This window comes from Littorina saxatilis, linkage group LG11 (assembly GCF_037325665.1).
Source record: "Littorina saxatilis isolate snail1 linkage group LG11, US_GU_Lsax_2.0, whole genome shotgun sequence".
Lineage (NCBI taxonomy): Eukaryota > Metazoa > Mollusca > Gastropoda > Littorinimorpha > Littorinidae > Littorina > Littorina saxatilis.
Window position 1 is genome coordinate 26,084,791 of NC_090255.1, and position 24,119 is coordinate 26,108,909.

The window sequence follows — 24,119 nt, forward strand, 5'->3', positions numbered from 1 at the left end:
GCATATGATACAATGTATATAAATGTTATTAGAATAATTAAATCAAAATCTAGTGAAGGAGTCGATTGATCAGCTATATATAAATCAAAACTCATGCAACTGTATTTTTTTCAAAAGCTTTGGAACTTGAACCACGTCAAGTCCTGCACCACCTTCATATCTCAGTGATGGCGCTACATGTAGTATTTTTTCAAACGGGTACGGAAACTTGTAGGATGCAAACAGTCCTGGAAAAAACGGTAGGCTGGTCATTGGAACCAACATTAGAGTACTCAGGTTTTATTGTTTTACCAATGGAAAAAAACGGTAGTTCTAAAAATCAACCGGTAGGTCATGCTGGCAGCCAATTTTGTTCCGGTATTTTCTTGTTTTAACCGGTAAAATACCGGTCATTAACGCCAATACTGTATCTACCCTTCATTTTGAATAGTGAAACAATTTTCTATTTAAAAATATAATAAAATGATAAAACAAAAGAATATATATGGAAGACGAAGACTGATGGTTCATAAATTATAACTTAATTATAAGAATGAATAGTTAATTGCTATAAAAAAATTGATCTGCTCACATTAAACTTGTGTACCTTAGCCGCCTGCAAGGACATTTTTGTTAATCATAATGTCAAAATGAAACAGTACACAAGAAAAGAAAAAGAAAACAAGGAGAATAGAACAAACAAAGCAAAATGTGCAAGCAACTTTAGTGGCATAAGGTTTTTCCCTTTTTTAAAAGATTTCAAAATACATGTATAAGGCCCCCCCCAAAAAAAAAGTGTGGTTAAGGTAACATAGTATCAAGCCAAAAAAATAGGGGAGGAAGGTAGGCAATCACTTTTTTTTTTTTACTTTTTTTTCTAATGTATACAAATTAAACCTACTTGACAGGGAAATAAGTGTGCGACTATGGATATTTTTTTGAACAATTTTGAACTTACCTTTAAAAAAAAACTGCACTCGTTTTCTTTTTTTCATCTTTTTGTGTAGACAAATGTAATAAAAAGTTATAGGGTCGGCCCCTAAAAATAGGGTAGGTCGGGTTACCGTAACCACACCTATTTTTGTTTTTAGGCCTAAGGTTTCTGTTTGTTTGTTTGTTTGATCGTTTGTTTGTCTGTTTGTTTTGAGAAAATTGTCTGCTGGTCAGACAGATATATCTAGCAGTCAGTTTTAGATGAACCTAGATCTACAACATTCAGTGTTTTAGTAATTTGCCCTTGCTCTGCGGTATCTACAGTTGTGTTTCCTGGTGTACATAACAGTAATTGTTCGTAGCTAACTTTGTGCCTGTTGTTAATTTGAGTGGGCTATTGGTGTTGACTGTAGTGTGAGAGAATCGTGATATATATATGTACGTCTGAACTCTTAGGAAAACTTGTTGACGGTATTTTAGTTAGCCACTTCATTCGTCTGTTTTTTAAAGACTCTCGCTGATATCTTAGGCCAAAAAAAAAAATAGGTGTGGTTACGGTAACATAGCCAAAAAAAATAGGGTAGGCAATCACTTTTTTTTTCTTTTCTTTTTTTTCTAATGTGTACAAATTAAACCTACTTGACAGGGAAATAAGTGTGCGACTCGGGCGATTTCGCTTTCATTGCGTTTTCTGCACTCGGTTGGGGTTTTTTTGTTGTTTTTTTGAGAAATGTAATAAAAAGTTATAGGGTCGGCCCCTAAAAATGGGTAGGTCGGGTTACCGTAACCACACGTATTTTTTTTTTAGGCCTAAGGAAAACTTGTTGACGGTATTTTAGTTAGCCACTTCATTCGTCTGTTTTTGAAGGACTCTGGCTGATATCTTATTTATTTGTGTGTGTCTGCCTGCACATTGCTTTTAAGTGATCTCCTGTGTATGTGAAGAGCAGTTCTGTTCAACGAATTGATATCACTGGTCCCTTCCTGACCTTGTTTTGGCCATCTACTTTTTTGTGTGTCTTTTTTGTGTGTGCTTGGCCAGTCTTGTTTTCCCTGAGAGAAAGAACATTTTGAAAAACATCTTGGAAAAAACCCTTCAGTTTCTGGCCTGACACAGAATATCTGGTGGCCATTGTAGTTCCAGTTGTCATTTAACATGTCTAATTTCCATTCTGCTTCTGTGAAGTAAAAGTTTGGTGTTCTGTTCTGTCTAATTATACTAGGAAGGCTTATGCACTACATGTATTAGGGGAACTTTGGGGGGGGGGGGGGGGGGGGGGGCTTAAAGTACTTGCAGACAAAACTGAAAGCACAGAAGACTTGATCTGAGTGTTGCTTTAAGTGCATGCAACATTCATTGTTAATTGTTGCTTTAAAGTGTATTTATTCTTCTTCTTTTGCGTTCGTGGGCTGCAACCCCCATGTACTCCCATAGACACAAGTGGGCTTTGATGATTATGGCTGTTTTTTCCCCAAGCTTTTAGGCAGTCCTACTTCAGTTGTGGGGGGGATAAAGTGGTTTCAAAAGCCTTTGGTCACGATTCCTTGGACAATGGGACACATTTCCTGTGATATTGTCTCCACATTTTAGAAATTCTGTTTACAGTGAAAAGAATGTTCCTCCATTCTCCGTTCCATGTTTGACACTTACTTCACTTCACTGCTAAGTAAGAATTTTTTATGATAGTACAAAAAATCTTTTCTACACCTCCGGGACAACCTGTGTCTGGCCTGTCTAAAAACACCTCCGTGTGAGGGGTTTTGCTGCCAGTGCGGTGAAGATAAAGAGGGAACATTTTCTCTGCCCGCGTGGCAGCAAGCAGGATGTCTCTGAACTGTCTAGCTCATTTTCTTTTCATTTTTTTTCATTTTTGTTTTATTCTTCTCAATCAGTTTCCCTTTGGCATACCTGCTAAGCTTTGTGACTGTCAGTTGACCAAAACAGCTAGAGCTTAAAAAGCTACTCGCGTTGATGGTTTAATCAAAATGTTTATGTTACCTAGTATCTTAATGTGTTGTTTGCTTGTGTTAGCAGGGGCTCATATCCATGAGAGGTGGCATAGGACAAATGTCCTGGACAATGAAAAAGTGATAGGACATTTGTCCTGAACAAAAATAAATCAATAGGAAATTTTTTTCCGCAACAAAACGTAAATTAAAACGTTAAAAAACGCGAATGGGGGCAACTGTCAACCGGCTTGGAGCATTCAGAGTTGCGACCCTTGGAAGCTCTTCTCTATAAAAAGCACATAAAGTTTCCCCAAGTTTCGTCTGCTTGGAGAGACACATCGCTTCGCAAAACATCGATAAAATAGCAAATCAAACTGCTGTAAATTGGAAAGTACTGACAATGTCCGGATCAAATGACAATGACCACTTTGTGACAAAAACAATAGGACATTTGGAAAAAATATCCGTGTATGTTCGATGTTCGACGTGGATGTAAGCCCCTAGCTGTGTTAGGGCTCTTGATATTCACTGATTCTCAGTATTGAAATGCTAAAGAGGGATAAGAAATTTGCAAGCCCTTTCCATTTTCTGAATGGTAGTCATGACAGATATATATATATAAATCCCAAGAAGTTCTATATTTTATATGTTCAACAGTCAGGTTTTTTCATAAAATAAAAAGGAATCTTGAAAACTGACTGTTTTTATGTGTGAATGTCCATTTTTGAATTATCGTCAATAAGAAAACTGTCCTCCCTCTAATATGGTAAATGTTACATGCTTGTGTATGTTCAGGCAGACACTAAATTTGTAAATTACTTTCTAGGCAAATCTTCCTGTGTTTCAGCAATATATTTAATTTTGGTGCGCCCTATCGACCCTCCCGCAGTGGGGCACTGCGGTTATGAAATTAAAGGCCCCTCCTGTTTTTGGAACCGCAGGAGCTTTCTAGTTTGCTGTTAGGTAGATTTTTGGTTCCTCTTTCCTGTCATGCTCTCTTTTTCTTCATGAATTCTTTTCTTTTTTCTGCCTTCTTGCTCATTCACCTGTATTTTTTCCAAAAATCTCTTCTCTTACCGCTTGTCTTGCGATTCATGTATAGTTTAATCTGTTAGTGTTCTGATGTAAGCCCAGCAGTAGATAGGTTAAGCCTATTTTAACGTACTGGAAACTGGTAATCTTCCAGTAGGTATTAATTTAGTTTTACTAAAGCCTGCTGGGACACAAGTAATGGGTTAGTGCATTTGTAAACAGGAATTAATCGCTTGACAAGTGGCCCCCTTCATCCCCCCCTTCCTCGTCCTGATATGGCTCTGCGTAGTCGGCTGGACGTTAAGCAACAAATAAACAAACAAACAAACAAACCTATCGACCCCCTGCGCCCAATGGGTGACTGGATTACAATTTTGTTTAAAAAGAAGGGGGTGCGCCTTATGCGCTGTAGCGCCTTGTAACCCGGAAAGTACGGTAGTTTGTTTTTTTACTGTTACTGATAAGTGATGTGTTCTGGTTCTCTTTTTTTCCTCAATATTGCGTGGTCAACAGTGGTTGTCCCGGTTTGTGCATGACTTAATTTCAGTTGGAGTTTATCAAACGGTTTTCCTTTCATAGAGTGCAGTTGAAATGTCTACCAAAAACCTTTAACTTCATCAGAGGTCAAGGTTTGGTTTGATTGTGGATGAAAAATTGAAGTAATGAACCACTTGAATGAACTGAATAAATTATCTCAAAACATGAAAACTGTTTAAAAAATTGTGTTTTATCTGTATAATGTTGCTCAGTGTGTGTCTGTGTGTGTGTGTGTCTGTATGTGTGTGTGTGTGTGTGTGTGTGTGTGTCTGTATGTATGTGTGTGTGTCTGTCTGTGTGTGTGTGTGGATCTGTTTGCTGTGTGCATTTGTGTGTGTGTTGAAAAGCATCACAAAAATGACACTTTGAGGTTTTAAAAAACCCACCTTTTGTAAAGTGCATACTGTACTACTGTCATATGAAATGATAAATGAGAATAGGACAGAGGTAAGATATCAAGATGACATTCATTCTTTTTATTCTTCTTCAGAAGGGGTACGATTATTTTATCATCATCAAATAAAGGGACACCATCCAGTCTAGCACAACATGTCCAAGGATGGGTGGTTTCCCTTGGCAATGAAAGTTTGCCAAATGTACAGATCCAACCGTCGCTCGATCATTGTTTACTCCTGAATAGTTGTAGTAAGGAGACTGTAGGGATGATGGAGTTAATAATGATCGACCGGCGCTTTGGTACAAGCTCCTGTGGGTCCAACCACAGGCGGAAGGTATCGTTCACTGGACCACTACTTTCATAGAAAGTGAATGATACCTTCCCGCCTGTGGTCCAAGCAGAACTAAAATAATCCAATTTTCATGGACAGTTGATTAATAATCTCCTGCCTTATTAACACTTTCCCTGAGGATAATAACAGAAAATCAGCAGTATGTACACCACTAAATGGGTGGCAAACGTTACAGTACACGGGTCAACTTTAAGTGCAGACCGCCCGGCAGAGACGGTAGCCATGTCCCATCCCCGTACGCGTGTCACCACAGTGGCACGTAAAAGACCTCGGTCATTCTGCCATAAGTGCAGATGGCTGATACCATCTAAACACGCATACACTTACGTATCTCATCAAAAGCTGTGAGGGTGTAAAATTCGAATTATCATATTACCCATATCTAGTCCTTAAGAGGGGAAATATTTAGCCTGTAGGACATGAAGCATTTTCTATTCAGTTTCTGAAGGTTTTAGTCCGAGAGGCTGCAACTTTCTGAAAGACCAGGATTTTTGACAAGATTTAAATTACCGACAGTTTGGACTAAGGAATGTACGTTTTAAGGAACCTGCTACTGTACCTTTTACTGGGATATGCCTCAAATGTGAATAGGTTGTAAAGGAATGACAAACACTGAATCAGTCTCACATTACCCACTGGCTCTTAGAGACAAGAAACAACAATTCACAAAAACACGAACATGAAAATGAATCCAAAATGTAATATTCGAGTGTCTGGTAAACGCACTATACTTAAAAAAAAAACCACAGTAAACAACTGAAAGTTTGCAAACCAAAGTTGCATCATCTCCAGGAACAGACAGAACATGAACTTGGAGTAGCCTACACCTTTTTCGCCGCTGTAAACACAGTTTGCTGACGGAAAAAAAAGGTGAGGAAGGTGAGCCTTACTGTCTGTCTGTCTGTCTGTCTGTCTGTCTGTCTGTCTGTCTGTCTGTCTCTCTCTCTCTCTCTCTCTCTCTCTCTCTCTCTCTCTCTCTCGTCTGTGTGTGTGCCAGTGTGTCACTGTGTTTGTGTGTGTGTGTGTGTGTGTGTGTATGTGTGTGTGTGTGTGTGCGTGTGCGTGCGTGCGTGCGTGCATACGCACGCGTGCCGCCTGCGTGCGCTCCGGTGTGTGTGTATGTGATTGCGATTGTGTGTGTGTGTGTGTGTGTGTGTGTGTATGGGTGTGTGTGTGTGCGTGTGAGCGTGTGTGTGTGTGTGTGTGTATGCGTGCGTGCGTGAGTGTGTGTGTGTTTGTGTGTGCGTATGTGTGCCGCGTGAGTGTGTGTGTGTGTGTTTGTGTGTGTGTGTGTGTGCGTGCGTACATGCGCGCGCGTCAGTACCGCGTGCATGCACGAGTGTGTGTGAGTGTGTGTGTGTGTGCGTGTGCGTGTTTGTGTGTCACTAACTTGAAAATTAATTCGTCGATTTATCTTTTCACTCGTCAGGCTGCTGTTGTTTGGTATGTGATAGAACGGAGAGATGGCCTCAAGTTAGCCTTTGTAAAAGCCTGGCCAGACTTCAAGTTGAAAGGGTGCGCCGCGGAACACCGAAAGGAGTGTGCCTTTACCGTGCTGAACAAAGAGGCGTAGCCAACACACACAACAACAAACAAGTCGCGTAAGGCGAAAATACAACATTTAGTCAAGTAGCTGTCGAACTCACAGAATGAAACTGAACGCAATGCCATTTTTCAGCAAGACCGTAGGCCTATACTCGTAGCATCGTCAGTCCACCGCTCATGGCAAAGGCAGTGGAATTGACAAGAAGAGCGGGGTAGTAGTTGCGCTAAGAAGGATAGCACGCTTTTCTGTACCTCTTTTAACTTTCTGAGCGTGTTTTTAATCCAAACATATCATATTTGCCGTCACCCCTCCCATAGGGTGACGTATTTCACAACTTCCTGTGTTACACAAACTCTGTGATGACCAATTTTGCCTTCACTCCTCCCATAGCGTGACGGATTTCACAACTTTCTACAGATGAACAATGTTGCCTCCACCCCTCCCATAGGGTGACGGATGTCACAACTTCCTGTGTACACAAACTGATGACGTATTTCACAACAAAATGGCGCTGCCCATGGTCAACCTCGAAACTATCCGTATAGAATGGGGGCGTCCTCGCCCCCATAATAAAGATCGGTCCAGTAGTTTAGTCTGAATCGCTCTACACACACACACACACAGACACACACACACACGCACATACACCACGACCCTCGTCTCGATTCCCCCCTCTACGTTAAAACATTTAGTCAAAACTTGACTAAATGTAAAAACCCAAACACCACACACAAAACCCGCAGCTTTGGGGCTCCGTGGTCCCCCTTGTTCCGGGTCTGAAAATGTTTCTGGATTGCGGTCACACGTTTTATGTCATTACATTTAGTCAAGTTTTGACTAAATGTTTTAACGTAGAGGGGGGAATCGAGACGAGGGTCGTGGTGTATGTGCGTGTGTGTGTCTGTCTGTGTCTGTCTGTCTGTCTGTGTGTGTGTGTAGAGCGATTGTGTAGAGTGTGTGTATTATTTTCGCCTTACGCGACTTGTTTTATGTTCTTTGTAAACAAGGATACTGATATTATGGCACTTGAATGCACTAGTCAGACCATATAGTGAGGGGGTAAGGTCTCTGTGACACGGGTTGACTTGCCATCCGCGGGAATGATAACGTGTTTGTGTTGTGTCCCAGTGTGTGCAGTGTGTGTGTGTGTCAGTGTGTGTGCGTGTCTGTGTGTGTTGCGCGCGCGCGAGTGTCACTGTGTGTGTCAGTGTGTGTGTGTGTGTGCGTGTCTGTAGTGTGTTGCGCGCGCGCGAGTGTGTGTATGTGTGTGTGTGTGTGTGTGTGTGTAAGCGTGCGTGCGTGCGTGCATGTGTGTGTGTTTGAGGATGAAAGTCGCTTGTTCATTCAATGATTCCCAGTACGATTCTCTTAGGCGTCAGGACACTGGTTCCGCATGGCTCTCACCTAATCGTGTGTCGTCTTTATTCAGAGCGCTTTTATCCCTTTGTTTCTTAGTTCTTGTAGGGTTGTTATTTTTGTTATTTTTTGTTGTTGACATATACCACTTGTCAGTTACTCAAAAATGCGTAACTTTACGTTTTTATTGGAGAAGACTTCCTAGTCTACGCGGGAGTGGAATGATCGAGGAATCTGTTATGCCCCGGAACAGAACCTTTGTGTAACACACTCAATGCAATGTCAACTCAACTTCCTCATTGAAACGTTCACGCTGGCCCTTTTATTTTTGTTTAAAGGCATTGTCGTTCCGTTAGAACAGCACTGCTCACCTTTAATCAGAATTGGCCAGGCCGGCTAGCACTGTCACGTGGCATGGTACGAGGCCAGTCCTCCGCTTGGGCACGTACCAAAAATCAACAGCCACCCTAGATGCTTTCTGTGCAGAGAAGGATCTAAAAATAGAATTAAATAAAAACCGTTTCTTAATCTGCGAAATTAATTCATTCAAAAAATTGGATCATGCAGAGGGAGTAGTCAAGATGTTGATACAGTGGAACCTGACCAAAGGGACCGACCAAAAGTGACTGACTGACTATTAGGGTTTAACGTCCTCTTAGACCAACCGGTCTATATTGGGACATGTATTGGTAATACGTTGAAGATAATTATAGTGTGATACTTTGATTCGAACAAGCCCGCTGTGGCTGTCTTCTTCGACACACCAGCATTGGGTTTGTCTCGTCAAAGTATCGAAATACGATCATGATAATCAGAGACGAGAGATGATGCAGATGATAATCGGAGACGAGAGATGATGCATGCGTGTCTTCGTGTTTTCCAAGCCCTGAGACTTTCGCTGTGAACGTGGAATCTTTTTCGTGCGCATGTGTGCACACGGGGGTGTTCGGACACCGAAGAGAGTCTGCACAAAGTTGACTCCGAGAAATAAATCTCTCGCCGAACGTGGGGATCGAACCCACGCTGATAGCGACTAACTCGCTACAAAGCCAGCGCGCTACCAACTGAGCTACGTCCCCGCCCGACCAAGAGTGGTCAATACAGGCTTATGTTTCTAATGAAAAGGTGAAATGTATGAGGGGGGGGGGGGGGGTAGCCAGGGATCCTTTGGGTTGGTCGTTCTGGGCAGGTGGTCGTTACCAAGAGGTGGTCGCCAGTGCAGGTTGGACTGATTTTTAATGTGGCCCAGTCAATGGAGGAATGGTTTTATTTCTGGACAAATCTGAGATACTGAGCAAAACAGTTTTGATGGGAAAGATTGAGCCTTTAAACGGTTCTAATCATGCAATATCGCATTAAAGGCATGCTCCTTCTCAGATCTGACCAAGCTTTTATACGGAATGAGATATCCCTCCACTTGCTCACATACCAAATATGAACCGCCTGGGGTCTCTCTGGGCACACTGGGATTGTTGTAATGAATTAATTATGTAAATACAACCAAATGATTTTTAAGAAATTATTTCAACCAAACACTTCTCAGCGTGCACAGAGAGCACCCAGGGCCAGGCTGCTTATTTTTAGTAAGTGACCAAGTGGAAGGATGGTCTTATCCCTTATCACAGCATGGCCAGATCTCATATGGTGAGTCTAAATAATGTTTTCCCGAAAAGGGGTGTTCCTTTAAGGAAAAGGTGTATTGAGGAGTCATAATTTTGTTGGGGGAAAATAGAAAAGTGTGTGCACTGAGTGATACACAGCACAACATACCGGATTTAACTCAGTGGGGGTGTGTCTGCCTCAATCAGGCATTGGATAGCCATAACGTATACCCAGTAAGTTAAAACCATTGTTGCGTACATGTGTGGGTATATGCCAGCTAAATTGGTCACATCAGATTAGAAAGAGGTGACACTGGTTTGGATTAAACTGAGGGACACCATCTGGCCAGAGGAGACAGCTACAAAAGAAGCTATACGGCCCCAGAGAGGACTTGGAGAGGACAGCACGTTTCGCCCTGCAGTCAGGACTGACGATCTAGCTAGCAGCGAACGTCAAAAAGAAGAAGAAAGATTAAACAGAACTGAATAATGACTTGGCCAGTACAGTTCAGTAAAAATAACGTTGTACTGGTTTTGATCATACGGCTTGATCGCAATCGTCATGATACACAGTAGGTAAACTAAACGAATGTGTAAATAGAGCTATAGCCTCTTAAAAGAAATTGCACAACCACCAAAGAGTCTTCAACGACACGGGGCCATGGGCTGCTTTTTTCTATGAAAGGTGAGTAGATTTATTTTCTCCACTCTATATCAGTGGATCCACATCCCGTGAAATTGGAGGTAAAATACCGCCTAGTGGGGCCAACATTCACCATTCGTGGGGTACCATCCAGAGATTCGCCCAGAACAGACAGGAGTGGAGATCCTCAGTTCGTTGCTGGCCTACATGCCAACCGGCATAACGGGAAGTAAGGGAGTTTGCCAAAATTCACATTACAGTAGCCGAGTCAAGAGGTACTCAACACGTACAAGTACAAGATTAATCCAGGAAGTATAAAAACGTACAGTATTGTGTTCATGAGGGTTGGGGTTTGTATACTGGGTTTGGCTGCATTTGACAGCTTGTTGTTGTATAAGACAAGTTTATTTTTCTACTACATATTTTAAAATTGGTTGTCACAATCAAGCGACCAGCTTTTGTGGATTGCTTTCCTGTTGTCGTGCAGGTAATACCGGCTTACAAAAGACATAGTGTGATCCCTGGCTATCTATCTCTTATTGAAAAAGTTATTGATCATAGGTTATAACCTAAGTGTGTGTACGTGTGTGTGTGTGTGTGTGTGTGTGTGTGTGTGGTGTGGTGTGTATGTGTGTGTGTGTGTGTGTTTTATCTGGAGAGAGAGAGAGAGTGTGTGTGTGTGTGTGTGTGTGTGTGTGTGTGTGTGTGTTTGTGTGTGGTTTGTGTGTGTGTGTTGGTGTATGTGTGTGTGTTGTGTGTGTGTGTGCGTGTGTGTGTGTGTGTGTGTGTGTGTGTGTGTGTGTGTGTGTGTGTGTGTGTGTGTGTGTGTGTGTGTGTTATCTGAGAAAAAAACACGTTTTAAATATAGAATCATTAAATGTTTTAGTCTACTCAAACAGGTACGTCTCGAATCAACAGTAAAGCACATACCACAGGCCGAGACACTAGATGGTGGGATTGGGTGACGTGGGGGCGGGGGCAATGTATTTTCGACATTTGTTTCTTTTTAACCACATAAAATATGTATGCAACGTTAACGCCAATTAGTAAAGTCTTCATTTTATATATGTCTCTCTGTCAAGTTGATTCTGTACGACAGTCTTATTCTTTCAGATTAGCTTCTTGTACTCAATGATTCACATTATCTGAATTATTTTCAGGCAAGCGTACGTCTTCACGCAACTGACGGTCATTAGCAGAAAGAATCCTCCTTCATTTTTGTCAACGATCTACACAAACAATGACGAACTGCACCACTTCTGATGTCGTCATGACTGTGAACCAGAATACCTCTCCTCGAATGGCCGAACCACTAAGCACACTGTCAAACACACCGACCAACAGAGAAAATGGATCTGACGATGACATAGACGAGTTTCTAAATCAGAAAAACCTTGAGTTCGTCTCCTCTTTGGCGCCCACCCTTACGTACCTGACTTTTCTGATGGTAGCGGGTCTGGTGGGTAACACCCTCGTCTTCGTCGTGTACTACCGGAGGTTCAAACCCAGCGAGACCCGCGTATACATCCTGGCCATGGCTGTCAGCGACTTCCTCACCAACGTGCTGGCCATCCCCCTGCAGATCGTGGAGATCCGCTTCAATGCCACCTTCTACGTCACGTGGGGCTGCAAGGCCATCAGGTCAGGTAGCACTGTCCTCGTCTTCTTCACGGCGGTCATCCTGGTCGCTGTGGCCTTGGATCGCCAGAAGGTGACCTCTTTTCATTCTCTGCCTTTGAATGCTTGTTATTCTGTCTCTCTTGGGTCGCCAGAGGGTGACCTTGACCTTTCTTCTCTCTTGGATCGTCAGAAGGGGACCTCTCTTCATTCTCTGCCCTTGGATGCTTGTTATTCCCTCTCTCTTGGATTGCCAGTAGGTGACCTTGACCTTTTCTCTCTCTTGGATCGCCAGAAGGTGACCTTCTCTCTTCATTCTCTGAATGCTTGTTATTCTCTCACTCTTGGATTGCCAGAAGGTGACCTTTACCTTTCCTCTCGCTTGGATCACCAGAAGGTGACCTTCTCTCTTCATTCTCTGCCCTTGAATGCTTGATATTCTCTCACTTTTGGATCGCCAGAAGGTGACCTTGACCTTTCCTCTCTCTTGGATCACCAGAAGGTGACCTTCTCTCTTCATTCTCTGCCCTTGAATGCTTGATATTCTCTCACTTTTGGATCGCCAGAAGGTGACCTCCTGTATGCATTCTCTGCCCTTGAATGCTTGTTATTCTCTTGTTTTGATCGCCAGAAGGTGACCATGACCTTTCCTCTCTCTTGGATCGCCAGAAGGTGACCTCTCTATATTCTTTGCCCTTGAATGCTTGTTATTCTCTGTCTTTTGGATCGCTAGATGTAAGCGTTAAGCATTATGTTTCATGGCTAGGCCTATACTGTGTAAGTGAGAGGGTCTTCCCAAATGGGCCAGGGGTACAATGGCTGGCCAAGCCGGGGGCCCTGGTGGTGGGGGGGGGGGGTCTTGCTGTTGAAATTTAGCATTTGAATCGGGTATATTTGGTCTCTCTTTGAGAAACAAATGTACATTTGCCGGGTAGGGAAGGGCGGGGCTTCCGGAACCCGGGACACCCCTATCAGGACCGGCCCAGTGTTAGTTATCGTTCTTGGCATTTTTGTGCAGCAATTATATCGAACTCAAATGTCTAATTGTTTAATTAAGGTGATCGTACTAAAATGTCTAAAACGCTGTTTGTTTAATTAAGGTGATCATACTGAAATGTCTAAAACATTGTTTGTTTAATTACGGTGATCGTACTAAAATGTCTAAAACGCTGTTTGTTTATTTCAGGTGATCTTACTGAAATGTCTAAAACATTGTTTGTTTAATTCAGGTGATCTTACTGAAATGTCTAAAACGCTGTTTGTTTAATTCAGGTGATCTTACTGAAATGTCTAAAACATTGTTTGTTTAATTACGGTGATCTTACTGAAATGTCTAAAACGCTGTTTGTTTAATTCAGGTGATCTTACTGAAATGTCTAAAACGCTGTTTGTTTAATTCAGGTGATCTTACTGAAATGTCTAAAACATTGTTTGTTTAATTACGGTGATCTTACTGAAATGTCTAAAACGCTGTTTGTTTAATTCAGGTGATCTTACTGAAATGTCTAAAACATTGTTTGTTTAATTCAGGTGATCTTACTGAAATGTCTAAAACATTGTTTGTTTAATTACGGTGATCTTACTGAAATGTCTAAAACGCTGTTTGTTTAATTCAGGTGATCTTACTGAAATGTCTAAAACATTGTTTGTTTAATTCAGGTGATCTTACTGAAATGTCTAAAACATTGTTTGTTTAATTAAGGTGATCGTACTAAAATGTCTAAAACGCTGTTTGTTTAATTAAGGTGATCATACTGAAATGTCTAAAACATTGTTTGTTTAATTAAGGTGATCGTACTAAAATGTCTAAAACGCTGTTTGTTTAATTAAGGTGATCATACTGAAATGTCTAAAACATTGTTTGTTTAATTACGGTGATCGTACTAAAATGTCTAAAACGCTGTTTGTTTATTTCAGGTGATCTGCACAGGCCGACTAGGATCCCATCAGTCTCTCAGCAGCGCGTACAGGGCGGTGATCATCTGTGCTGCGGCTTCCATCGTCGTGGCCTGTCCTTACGCTGTGCTCGCCGGGAGACACACCAGAACTTTCCCGGACACCAACATCACGGGGATTACGTGCTCGTTCGACGACAGGCATCTCCACTCGGCCTTCTCCACGTCCTACGTGACGATTCTGGGCGTGATGTACGTCGTGTTCGTGGCGATTATGGTCGTGTCGTACGTACGAATCGCCCGTCACTTGTGGCGACACAAAGAAACGACCCTAGCCCTCGCCCGGCGGTCACGCTACGCTGCTCCTGACGCCAGCTCCGCTTCAAGTGGTTCTGGTGCTAATGCTGGTCGTAGTGGCCACGGAAATGTAAAGGAGATTCCTGCCCGTACATCGTTGATGCTGTTCGTCTTGACTGTCGTGTTCATCGTCAACTACCTTCCCACTCTGATCGTGGCCAGTTTGGACGAGGGAGATCCTAAAACTTCCATGGAGGATCTGGAGAAGAACGCTCGCTTTATATTGCTGCGCACGTACTACACCAACAGCGCTGTCAACCCCCTGGTCTACAGCTTCATCTCCTGCAAGTTCAGACACGAGTGTCGCTCTCTTTTCGGATGTATGTCACGAGAGTCACGAGCATCAGCCTGAAAACTGACGACGGGAGTGTAGCCTAGTGATAACAACGTCCGCCTTCCGCGTGGAAAGTTCGGGGTTGGAATCCCGCTGCGCCATGGTTACTGATGCTGGTTTCGATCGCATGAGCGTTCAAAATTGGAAATTTTTTGTGTCGATTTTGAAGGGTACAATGACAAAAAGCGCTGTATGTCACCAACGACTCCATTTTTCTGTCTCTGTGAAATCCCGCCACGCCTGGTAGCTTATAAGGGTGGTCCTTTTTCTGATCTCCCAGGTCAACTACCCTGTGCAGACCAGCTAGTAACTTATCCCTTTTCGTTTGTACATATACATGCAAGCCAAAGACCAAGTGCGCACGACCGAACAAGATCCTGTAATCCATGTCAGAGTAAACTCAATCATATATCCCCCGGAATCGGAGTATGGCTGCCTAAATCGATGGTGGAAAAAACGGCCCGCTACTGACACCGTAATAAGCCCACTCGTGCCTACGAGTGTACGTGGGAGTCGCAGCCCACGAACGCAATGGGAAGAAGGAGAGGACTGAAAACGTTCTGTCCTGTTTTCATGCATGACGGTGTCAGGCAGCGACTATAAACACATGAGCAAAAGCCAAGTCAAATCAAAAGATGTATCTTTTCCGTAAACTCCTTTGGGGATACACAAACATTTGAGAAAGACAAAAGAAGAAAGAACACTGCAAGAAATAAGCAATATTAAATAAAGAGAACACATCCTCCATTAACACGCAGAGTCAAGTATTCAAACTTCAGTTATTATTTGTCTCTTGTGTATCTTTAAGAATCTTAAACGAAATGAGGCAGAGCGTTGTTAAGATATCAAATAACCAAAGGGAAGTAATCGCTCTTTATGCATACGACATGTGTATGTGTATGTGTATGAGGACTGAAAGTCGCTTGTTCATTTCAATGCTTGTTATTCTCTCAGGTGCCAGGAGAAAAGGTTCCGTACAACTCTCGTTTGCTCCATTACACATGTCGTATATGCATAAAAAGCGATTACTTCCCTTTGGTTATTTGATGTCTTGTGTATCTTGTTTTGTTTTTAAGATCGATAGATGAAAGTCCTAGTGAGAGTTTCGTTTACGCGTTTTGCCATGATTTGATTCTTAATCGTGGCACGTTAGCATGGTATCTGTTTTGAAACTTTGTTTACTTTTTTTTTTCTTTGTTGAGATTGAAGACACAAAGCATTATAACCGAAATTACGTTCATTTTCTCATCAGTAATCCACTTCAAAGATCACAAGATTGAACTTCTTTTGGATTCGTCGTTTTGTCAATCTTCTTGTTGCCGCTACACGTGGAGACCAGTCCAATTGAGAAATGTAGTGGTCATCTGCAGGGACGCCGCCGGGCCGTACAGCTTATCCTGGATGGGGGTCGGCTCCGGCCACATCTTCCTTCTCAACAACTGGAAGTTCCCGCAGTCTTGTAGGATGTGGTGGGTGTCCTGCCCTGCTTCTCCACAGGGACACATCAATGTTTTGTCAATGATTGAACGTTCCATAAATGTACCTTTCTAATGCGCTGCAAACAACTGTTGATGTTCGAACTATCTGTCTCAGACGAGATTTATTTCATTAAAGTTAGTGCGAGCATTACATATTTTGATTTACTGACACTGATCAGTTTTAAATGTGTAGGTAAAAGCATGCGTGTTTCTAATCACAGTGTGTGTGTGTGTGTGTGTGTGTGTGTGTGTGTGTGTGTGTGAGTGTGTGTGTGTGTGAGTGTGTCAGTGTGTGTGTGTCAGTGTGTGTGTGTGTGTGTGTGTGCCTGTGTATGTGTGTGTCACGGTTTGTGTGTGTGTGTGTGTGTGTGTGTGTGTGTGAGTGTGTGTGTGTGTGCCTGTGTGTGTGTGTCAGTGTGTGTGTGTGTGTGTGTGTGCCTGTGTATGTGTGTGTCACGGTTTGTGTGTGTGTGTGTGTGTGTGCCACAGTGTGTGTGTGTGTGTGCCGGTGTGTGTGTGTGTGTGCCGGTGTGTGTGTGTGTGTGTGTTGTGTGTGCCTGTGTGTGGATGTGTGCCACAGTGTATATATATATATATATGTGTGTGTGTGTGTGTGTGTGTGTGTGTGTGTGTGTGTGTGTGTGTGTGTGTGTGCGATTGTGTGCGATTGTGTGTGTTTGTGTTTATGTTTGTTCGCATGTGCAGATTCGTTGAATCGTCACAATTTAAGAGAAATATTGACCGAAAACAGCAACTTACAGGGGTAAAAACAACAACACTCTTCAAAGTTTGCATTGACTATAATTCATTTGCATCGGAAACGCCGCCAGTAAACTTGCATAGGAAACACCGCCAGTAAACTTGCATAGGAAACACCGCCAGTAAACTTGCACAGGACGGAACACCGCCAGTAAACTTGCATAGGAAACACTGCCAGTAGCCTGGCATAGGAAACACCACCAGTAAACTTGCACAGGAAACATTAACACCGCCTGTAAACTTTCACAGAAAATACCGCCAGTAAACTTGCATAGGAAACACCGCCAGAAAACTTGCATAGGAAACACCGCCAGAAAACTTGCATAGGAAACACCGCCAGTAAACTTGCATAGGAAACATTGCCAGTAAACTTGCATAGGAAACACCGCCAGAAAACTTGCATAGCAAACATTGCCAGTAAACTTGCATAGGAAACACCGCCAGAAAACTTGCATTTCTTTAAAGCACTGTCCTTCCTGTGAAAACAGTTCCGGCTGCTAATGATCTCAGATCTGCCGGGCTGTTACATGGGATAAGACCATATACCATCCCTCCACTTGGACATATTCAAAGAATCAAACACGCTTACGTCTTGGTAACGCGGCCCTGTTGCTGCTAGCTTTCCACTGGGAGAAAGTGACCCGAACTTCCTAGCCGCATGGGACAAAAAAGAAATGAAAATGAAATCTGAGATGATGAAGACTGAGCCGAGGCATTTACATAGGAAAGACGGTCTTGACAAGAAGTTTGCAGAAACGATGATGTTTTTTTCATATCAGAAAACAGAAGACTTCCTCGAAAATCAACTACAACAAAAACAAGTCGCGTAAGGCGAAAATACAACATTTAGTCAAGTAGCTGTCGAACTCACAGAATGAAACTGAACGCAATGCAACGCAGCAAGACCGTATACTCGTAGCATCGTCAGTCCACCGCTCACGGCATAGGCAGTGAAATTGACAAGAAGAGCGGGGTAGTAGTTGCGCTGGGAAGGATAGCACGCTTTTCTGTACCTCTCTTCGTTTTAACTTTCTGAGCGTGTTTTTAATCCAAATATATCATATCTATATGTTTTTGGAATCAGGAACCGACAAGGAATAAGATGAAAGTAATTTTAAATTGATTTGGAAAATTTAATTTTGATAATAATTTTTATATATTTAATTTTCAGAGCTTGTTTTTAATCCGAATATAACATATTTATATGTTTTTGGAATCAGCAAATGATGGCGAATAAGATAAACGTAAATTTGGATCGTTTTATAAAAAACATATTTTTTTTACAATTTTCAGATTTTTAATGACCAAAGTCATTAATTAGTTTTTAAGCCACCACGCTGAAATGCAATACCGAAGTCCGGGCTTCGTCGAACATTACTTGACAAAAGTTTCAACCAAATTGGTTGAAAAATGTGAGCGTGACAGTGCCGCCTCAACATTCACAAAAAGCCGGATATGACGTCATCAAAGACAGTTATCGGAAAAAAGAAAAAATAGTCCGGGGATATCATACCCAGGAACTCTCACGTCAAATTTCATAAAGATCAGTCCAGTAGTTTAGTCTGAATCGCTCTACACACACACACAGACAGACAGACACACACACACACGCACATACACCACGACCCTCGTCTCGATTCCCCCCTCTACGTTAAAACATTTAGTCAAAACTTGACTAAATGTAAAAAGCCTGCCTCAGATTCCCCTAATACGAAACCAAAAGTAGACTGGTCGGTAATCGTAAAATTCTCATAGGCACATGCTATTTGGGTACTGCGTGTGCCAGTGTGCAAGTATGCCACGAGTGTGTGTTTGCCGTGTGTGTGTGTTTGTGTGTGTGCGTGTGTGTGTGTGTGTGTGTGTGTGTGCCAAGTATTCTTTTTTTCTTCAACACCTAGCAGTGAAATAGGAGTTTTCCCATAGCAAACAAAAATCATCAGAAATAAGGCGTTCTAAGTAATAACTATTTCTGGAGCCTGTGTTTCAAAAGTATCCGCTCAGTCATTGGAATTTCCCACAAACCAAAAGCACACATATGCTACAACTAAGGTAGAGTGTTTATTTAGGCATAATTCAGTTCCGTGTTGGAAGATCGAACTAACGTACACAGTATATCACTGGGACGACGTGCTTCCATGCACTGCCGCTTCGAGGACGATCGTTTCAGTGTGTCAAATGACTTGACAACTTGAGAGTGTCTCAGGTAAGAATTACACCATCTGCTTCTAAGTTTCGTCAACTTTTGCGACCTTTGCTTCACATTATATAAGCATACTAGATTTATATAGAAATAAACAAAATGGCGCCTCTTTTACTTAGTGTACGTGTCGTCTTCTAATGCTAACGCAACTCATTGAGTGATTTGCTCCTAAATGAACTCAGTGGTTCTGACAAATTATCACCTTTAGGTCAAAACTGTTCAGAGGGTACTTAAACAATAGGCTACATCTGTTTCGAATAGCGTACAAATCGTCTGCTACTATGACTAATTTCGGATTACACAATGCGTTGCTAAACTCGTTCTAAGTTCTGGCATATATGTTATTACCTTTGGTTGATAATTTGAGCATATTAAATAAGTTTAGATTATGGGGAGAAACACTGAGACATGAGTCTCAACTACTGAACGTGCTACAAATGCCACACACTCTGCTTCTAAGCTGGTTCTAAGTTCTGGCAAGTTCGACCACCATATGGGACGTGTTGGCATGACCCCCTAGGTAATGGGAAGAGTGTCGACTAGCTAAAGTGTCGTCTGCTTGTGATGGGAAGGAGACGGTTACAAAGCTCTTAAATAACCTGCAATCGAGGCATTCCGTTCCGTAAGTGTCAGTATTGATTGCTCAGTATTTTATCTTTCCTCGTCATCAAACCATGCAGAGACACGCCCAAAGTATCATTCAGACCAAACATACCATAAGCAGAATCGGTCTCTGTATGCACTTTCGGTTGACCCAGACAAAACCGGAAGTAGACTCTCTCTCTCTCCCTCGCCCTCTGTTGTTTCCCTGGGGCTGGGCCGCTATTGCGCTAACCCTTACCCTAATCCTAACCCTAAAGATTCGCGCAATAGCGGCCCCGCGCAATGGCGGGCCGACCCCGTTTCCCTCATAGGCGAGACTGATTGTAAACTGGCAACAACTATATCTGTATCCTCGCAAATACCAATTTTATCTAATTTTATCTTATGTGTCTCCCCCTACCGAGACTAAACCGAAAGTAGACATTTTTGATATATTTATTTTTTTCTCCTTCTCTGATAGTTCCTTCATTGGCGAGGGCTCATTTCAAAAAGGCAGCCATTGCTTATACTGTTTACCTCGTGAAATGAAATGTATGTTATCTTATCGATTTTCTTTGTCTCTCCCTACCATTATGAAACCGAAAGTAGACATTTTTGCTGGTAATATAACTATCAGAAAGAACGTTTTCACAGAAATTATGAGTTTCTTTTTTGTCACAACAGTCAGCTCCTCTTGCCCAAGTCCTTTTTCCTGCTATCATAAACTTTCCTCAAATAACAATAGCCGGCTCATGCTTACATGTAAAGGTATTGTTTGTTGTTTGTTGTTGTTGTTGTTGTTGTTGTTGTTGTTGTTGTTGGTGATTGTGCTCAATCTTCACAGCATTACAAATTAAGTTCAAAGAAGTCTAGAGACTGCATGTGTAATTCGTTTTAATATTATGAATTCAGATGACTCGATTTACACCAATGTGCAGTACTGAAACGAATTATCATTTGCAACCGATAGAAGCCTAACTGTGATGTCTACTTTTTGCAGATGGACGATTGGACTAGGACCTTGCTTATCCCAAAGCAGAGACAGGCAAAATAGTTAGACTGATTGGGTGTGTCACAGTCACGAGTGACAGCATAATCGGGACAGCGCACTTGTTTTTTCTGTGAGACAAACTGAAGACTATATGACAATAGAAAGTGGCATGCTTACGATTTGACCCCAAATCAGAACAAACTGGCTTCCAGTGCTAGCTGTACTACTAGGTTTCACTGAGATACGTCACATTGACTCAAGATAATCAGGACAGTAAACTTTTTTCTTCCACGAGACAAACCGAAGGCTTGTAGCAGTGGCAATGAAATGAAATATGAAAGAAGTGACAAGTGAACTATTTAAGAAGTGACAAGTGAACTATTTAAGAAGTGACAAGTGAACTATTTAAGAAGTGACAAGTGAACTATTTAAGAAGTGACAAGTGAACTATTTAAGAAGTGACAAGTGAACTATTTAAGAAGTGACAAGTGAACTATTTAAGAAGTGACAAGTGAACTATTTAAGAAGTGACAAGTGGAATATCTTAGAAGTGGCAAAAACAAATTAGTACAGATTCAACCCCATATCAGAACTGACAAAATGGCTAGCTGTACTGCAGAGGATTCACCCAGGGAGGAAGACGGCCAGTGGAAATGCCCCATGTGTCTGGAGATCCTCAAACGGCCCAAGTTGCTACCTTGCTCCCACACGTTCTGCGAAGCGTGTCTGGATGACCTGGTCAAGCACCACCCTAAGGGGTCATTCCCTTGCCCGAGCTGTCGTGAGCGCGTGACTGTCCCTCGCGGCGGAGTCTCGGCCTTCAAGAACAACTTTTACCTGCAGGAGCCTGATAAAGGGAGCGAAAAGCCCATGTGCAAGAACCACAAGAAGCCCAGAGAGATCGAGCTCTTCTGCCTCGACTGCAACGCCTGCATCTGTCTCGAGTGCAAGCTGACGAGCCACATGGGCCACTACACCGAAGACATCCTCAACAGAGCAGAAACTGCCAAGGCCCAGCTCTGCAGAGACAAGATGGAGCTGCAGTCCGTCATCGAAGACCTGAAGAGACACTTGGAGGAGTTCCGCCACGAACAGCAAGCGGTCCAAGACAGGAGAGAAGCGGTGAAAAAAGACATCCTGGACAGGCACAGGCTGATGATGGAGGCAGCCGACAGGTGTCGTGAAGAGTCTCTCTTCTCCCTGGACACCGTGACAGCGTCCATCAAAAGCCAGCTGTGCCTCATCGACAAGGATCTGCAGAAGACCCTGGATGGGCTGGCCAAGCTTCACAAGCGCGTGGACATGTGTGTGAAGAGTGAGAAGGGACACGGGCTTCTCCTGACGATACATGACATCTACAATGACGCCTCGCGCTACGTGAAAGAAGTGGCAATGCACAAGGCTACCAAGATCACCCGGGTGTCTCGCCCCGTGCTCTGCTTTTCAGCCGCGGCCGACGCCACCTTGCAGACCCAGGAAAAGTTCTTAGGCCCTGTGGTCAGACTGGACATTGAGGTGGGAATGCCTGCAGTAACCGTGAAGAAAGTGTTTGGCTGCAAACAGCAAACGTTCGCTAACAACGATGTGTTCTCCTTGTTTCCACGAGCGGACGACGCCGTGTGGGTTGCCTACGAGCCCAGCCCACAGAGTGTCGGCACTCCAGCAAGGCACCCGGAGCTGTACGACCTGAGCGGCCAAGTGATTGAAACAGAGGCGTCTATCTGCGGCAGAACAAACTTCACGCACACCAACTCTGGCATGGGGATGTGCATCACTCCAAGCCCTTGGTACTTCTCCACCTATGCCAAGTCTCGAAGCCTCTGCAAACTTAAGAACAACATGAAAGGCGAGGCTTGCGTCATCTCCATCATCGTCAACAGTGAGAGTCCCCTCAAGACGTTGCAATCTGTAAAGCACAAAATCAAGTGCGGACCTCACCGAGCCTTTGACATGGACGACCGGGAAGTTTGCTTCGCCATCGTGGAAGAAGGACAGGGTCCAGACTTCATACGTAAGGTGCACGTCTACCGAGCTCCCCACGAGACTCCCCTCGACACCTACACTCCCCCCACCCAGCCCTTCCAGCCATCGGACGTGTGTTTCTTCACCATGGCAGGCCGCCAGATTCTGCTGGTGTCGGATGAGGCCAGCAATGCGATCCACGTGGTGGATATGGTGAAGGATCGTCTCCAGTTTCTTCGCTACCTGGCTCCTGGCTGCCCCGTTATGCTGCAGCCCAAAGCTCTCAACACTGACGTCAGGGGCCGTCTGTGGGTGGCTTGCAGGAATGGTTCTATACTTCTTTGTGACCCTGTTCTACACTGTTGAGGAACACTGTGCAGCAGAAATAATCAAGGCACTGTATTGTAGCACAAACGGATGGTTCACTGGAGCCAAACCACTCAACACTGATGTTAGAGGCCGTCTATGGGTGACCAAGGCAGAACTAAAGAGGCAGGGCAACAGCTGGACAGAGCTAGCAGAAAGAACAACCCAGAGCAGAGTGCGATGGAGAAACGTCGCCAAATAATCAAGTTACTTTATTGAAGCACAAAAGGATGGCTCACATGAGCCAAAGCATTCAACACTGATGTGAGGTACCTGTCAGTGGGTGGCCTGCAGCCCCCCCCCCCCCACCCCCCCCCCCCCCCCGACGACTGTCTCGGTCAAGGTGCTGGTGAGGATAATGATACCGAACTCATTTTGACCTGAGGTCAGGATGACCTTGCCCCCATTGTGAAAAAGTTTAGCAGCTCTATGCGGAAATAATGGCAAAGTTTTTGTCGAGTTTAGATAACTTCAGGCGTTTCGTGGACTGCCAACACCAATTGACCCTTGTTGTCTCGGAACACCTGTGGAGGTTGTTCAGTGCTTCTCTGTGAACTAGCTAATGCCAGACCACGCTTGGAACACTGATCGAACAAGTTATTCCTTTCTGTACTGAAAATTCACTTATTTGGAAGAATGCATTTCCTGTGTAATAGGGCAGCACATGTATCTCAAGATTCCACTTTAAACATTCAGTAAAGCTGTCATTACTCGAGAGAGAGAGAGAGAGAGAGAGAGAGAGAGAGAGAGAGAGAGAGAGAGAGAGAGAGAGAGAGAGAGAGAGAGAGAGAGAGAGAGAGAGAGAGAGAGAGGGGGTGGGGGGATTGTGCCCCCAATCCCACGCCAGCCCTTTGTTTTATTGTGGATTTGTTTGATTCTTCTTTTTATTTGTTTTAGTGTAATGCTTGCTAGCTGGGGGTTACTGAGTGAGAATGGTATTAGTTTTGTAAATGTATACAATGCACTGTGATACTTTTAAGATATATGAATAATGCGGAGAAACTACTGTGATAGACATGACTTCTATATTTTGCCTTTGTGATTATTCCATAACTGACGCAACACTTACACCTATGTACAGTTGAAGAATAACTCCTTATGTTGTACTTGTAGCTATTCTAATTTTGTAGCTAGGTAGGCTATGTCTTTTATATTGCTGTATGTAGACAGAGAAGTTACTGTTGTCCTGATACATGTATAGTGTGTTTCACAAGCATTGGACAGTAAAAATTCTGAATTTGTGTTTCAACCA

At 43.2% G+C, this 24,119-nt stretch overlaps 2 protein-coding genes and 1 long non-coding RNA gene across 3 annotated transcripts; 2 read left to right on the plus strand and 1 right to left on the minus strand.

Annotated features, from left to right (window-relative positions):
- Nucleotides 1–3,582: 3,582 nt before the first annotated feature.
- On the minus strand, nt 3,583–4,401 carry LOC138980144 (uncharacterized). The gene is made up of 2 exons (XR_011460247.1): nt 4,228–4,401; nt 3,583–3,733 (listed from the first exon to the last, which is right to left on the minus strand). It is a non-coding gene; the product is annotated as an uncharacterized lncRNA (long non-coding RNA).
- Nucleotides 4,402–9,833: 5,432 nt separating this feature from the next.
- LOC138980120 (orexin receptor type 2-like) lies at nt 9,834–16,222 on the plus strand. The gene is made up of 3 exons (XM_070352933.1): nt 9,834–10,368; nt 11,487–12,037; nt 13,861–16,222. The coding sequence occupies exons 2-3, from the start codon at nt 11,567–11,569 to the stop codon at nt 14,545–14,547; spliced, it is 1,158 nt and encodes a 385-aa protein (XP_070209034.1). The 5' UTR covers nt 9,834–10,368; nt 11,487–11,566; the 3' UTR covers nt 14,548–16,222.
- Nucleotides 16,223–21,012: 4,790 nt separating this feature from the next.
- LOC138980121 (uncharacterized) lies at nt 21,013–24,119 on the plus strand. Its single transcript, XM_070352934.1, has one exon. It carries the CDS (start codon nt 21,140–21,142, stop codon nt 22,865–22,867), a length of 1,728 nt encoding a protein of 575 aa, XP_070209035.1. The 5' UTR covers nt 21,013–21,139; the 3' UTR covers nt 22,868–24,119.

Coding starts and splice junctions, on each gene's coding strand:
- LOC138980120 (XM_070352933.1), top strand. CDS start 11,567: ATGACGAACTGCACCACTTCTGATGTCGTCATGACTGTGAACCAGAAT. Junction 12,038..13,860: donor TGGCCTTGGATCGCCAGAAG/GTGACCTCTTTT, acceptor TGTTTATTTCAG/GTGATCTGCACAGGCCGACT.
- LOC138980121 (XM_070352934.1), top strand. CDS start 21,140: ATGGCTAGCTGTACTGCAGAGGATTCACCCAGGGAGGAAGACGGCCAG.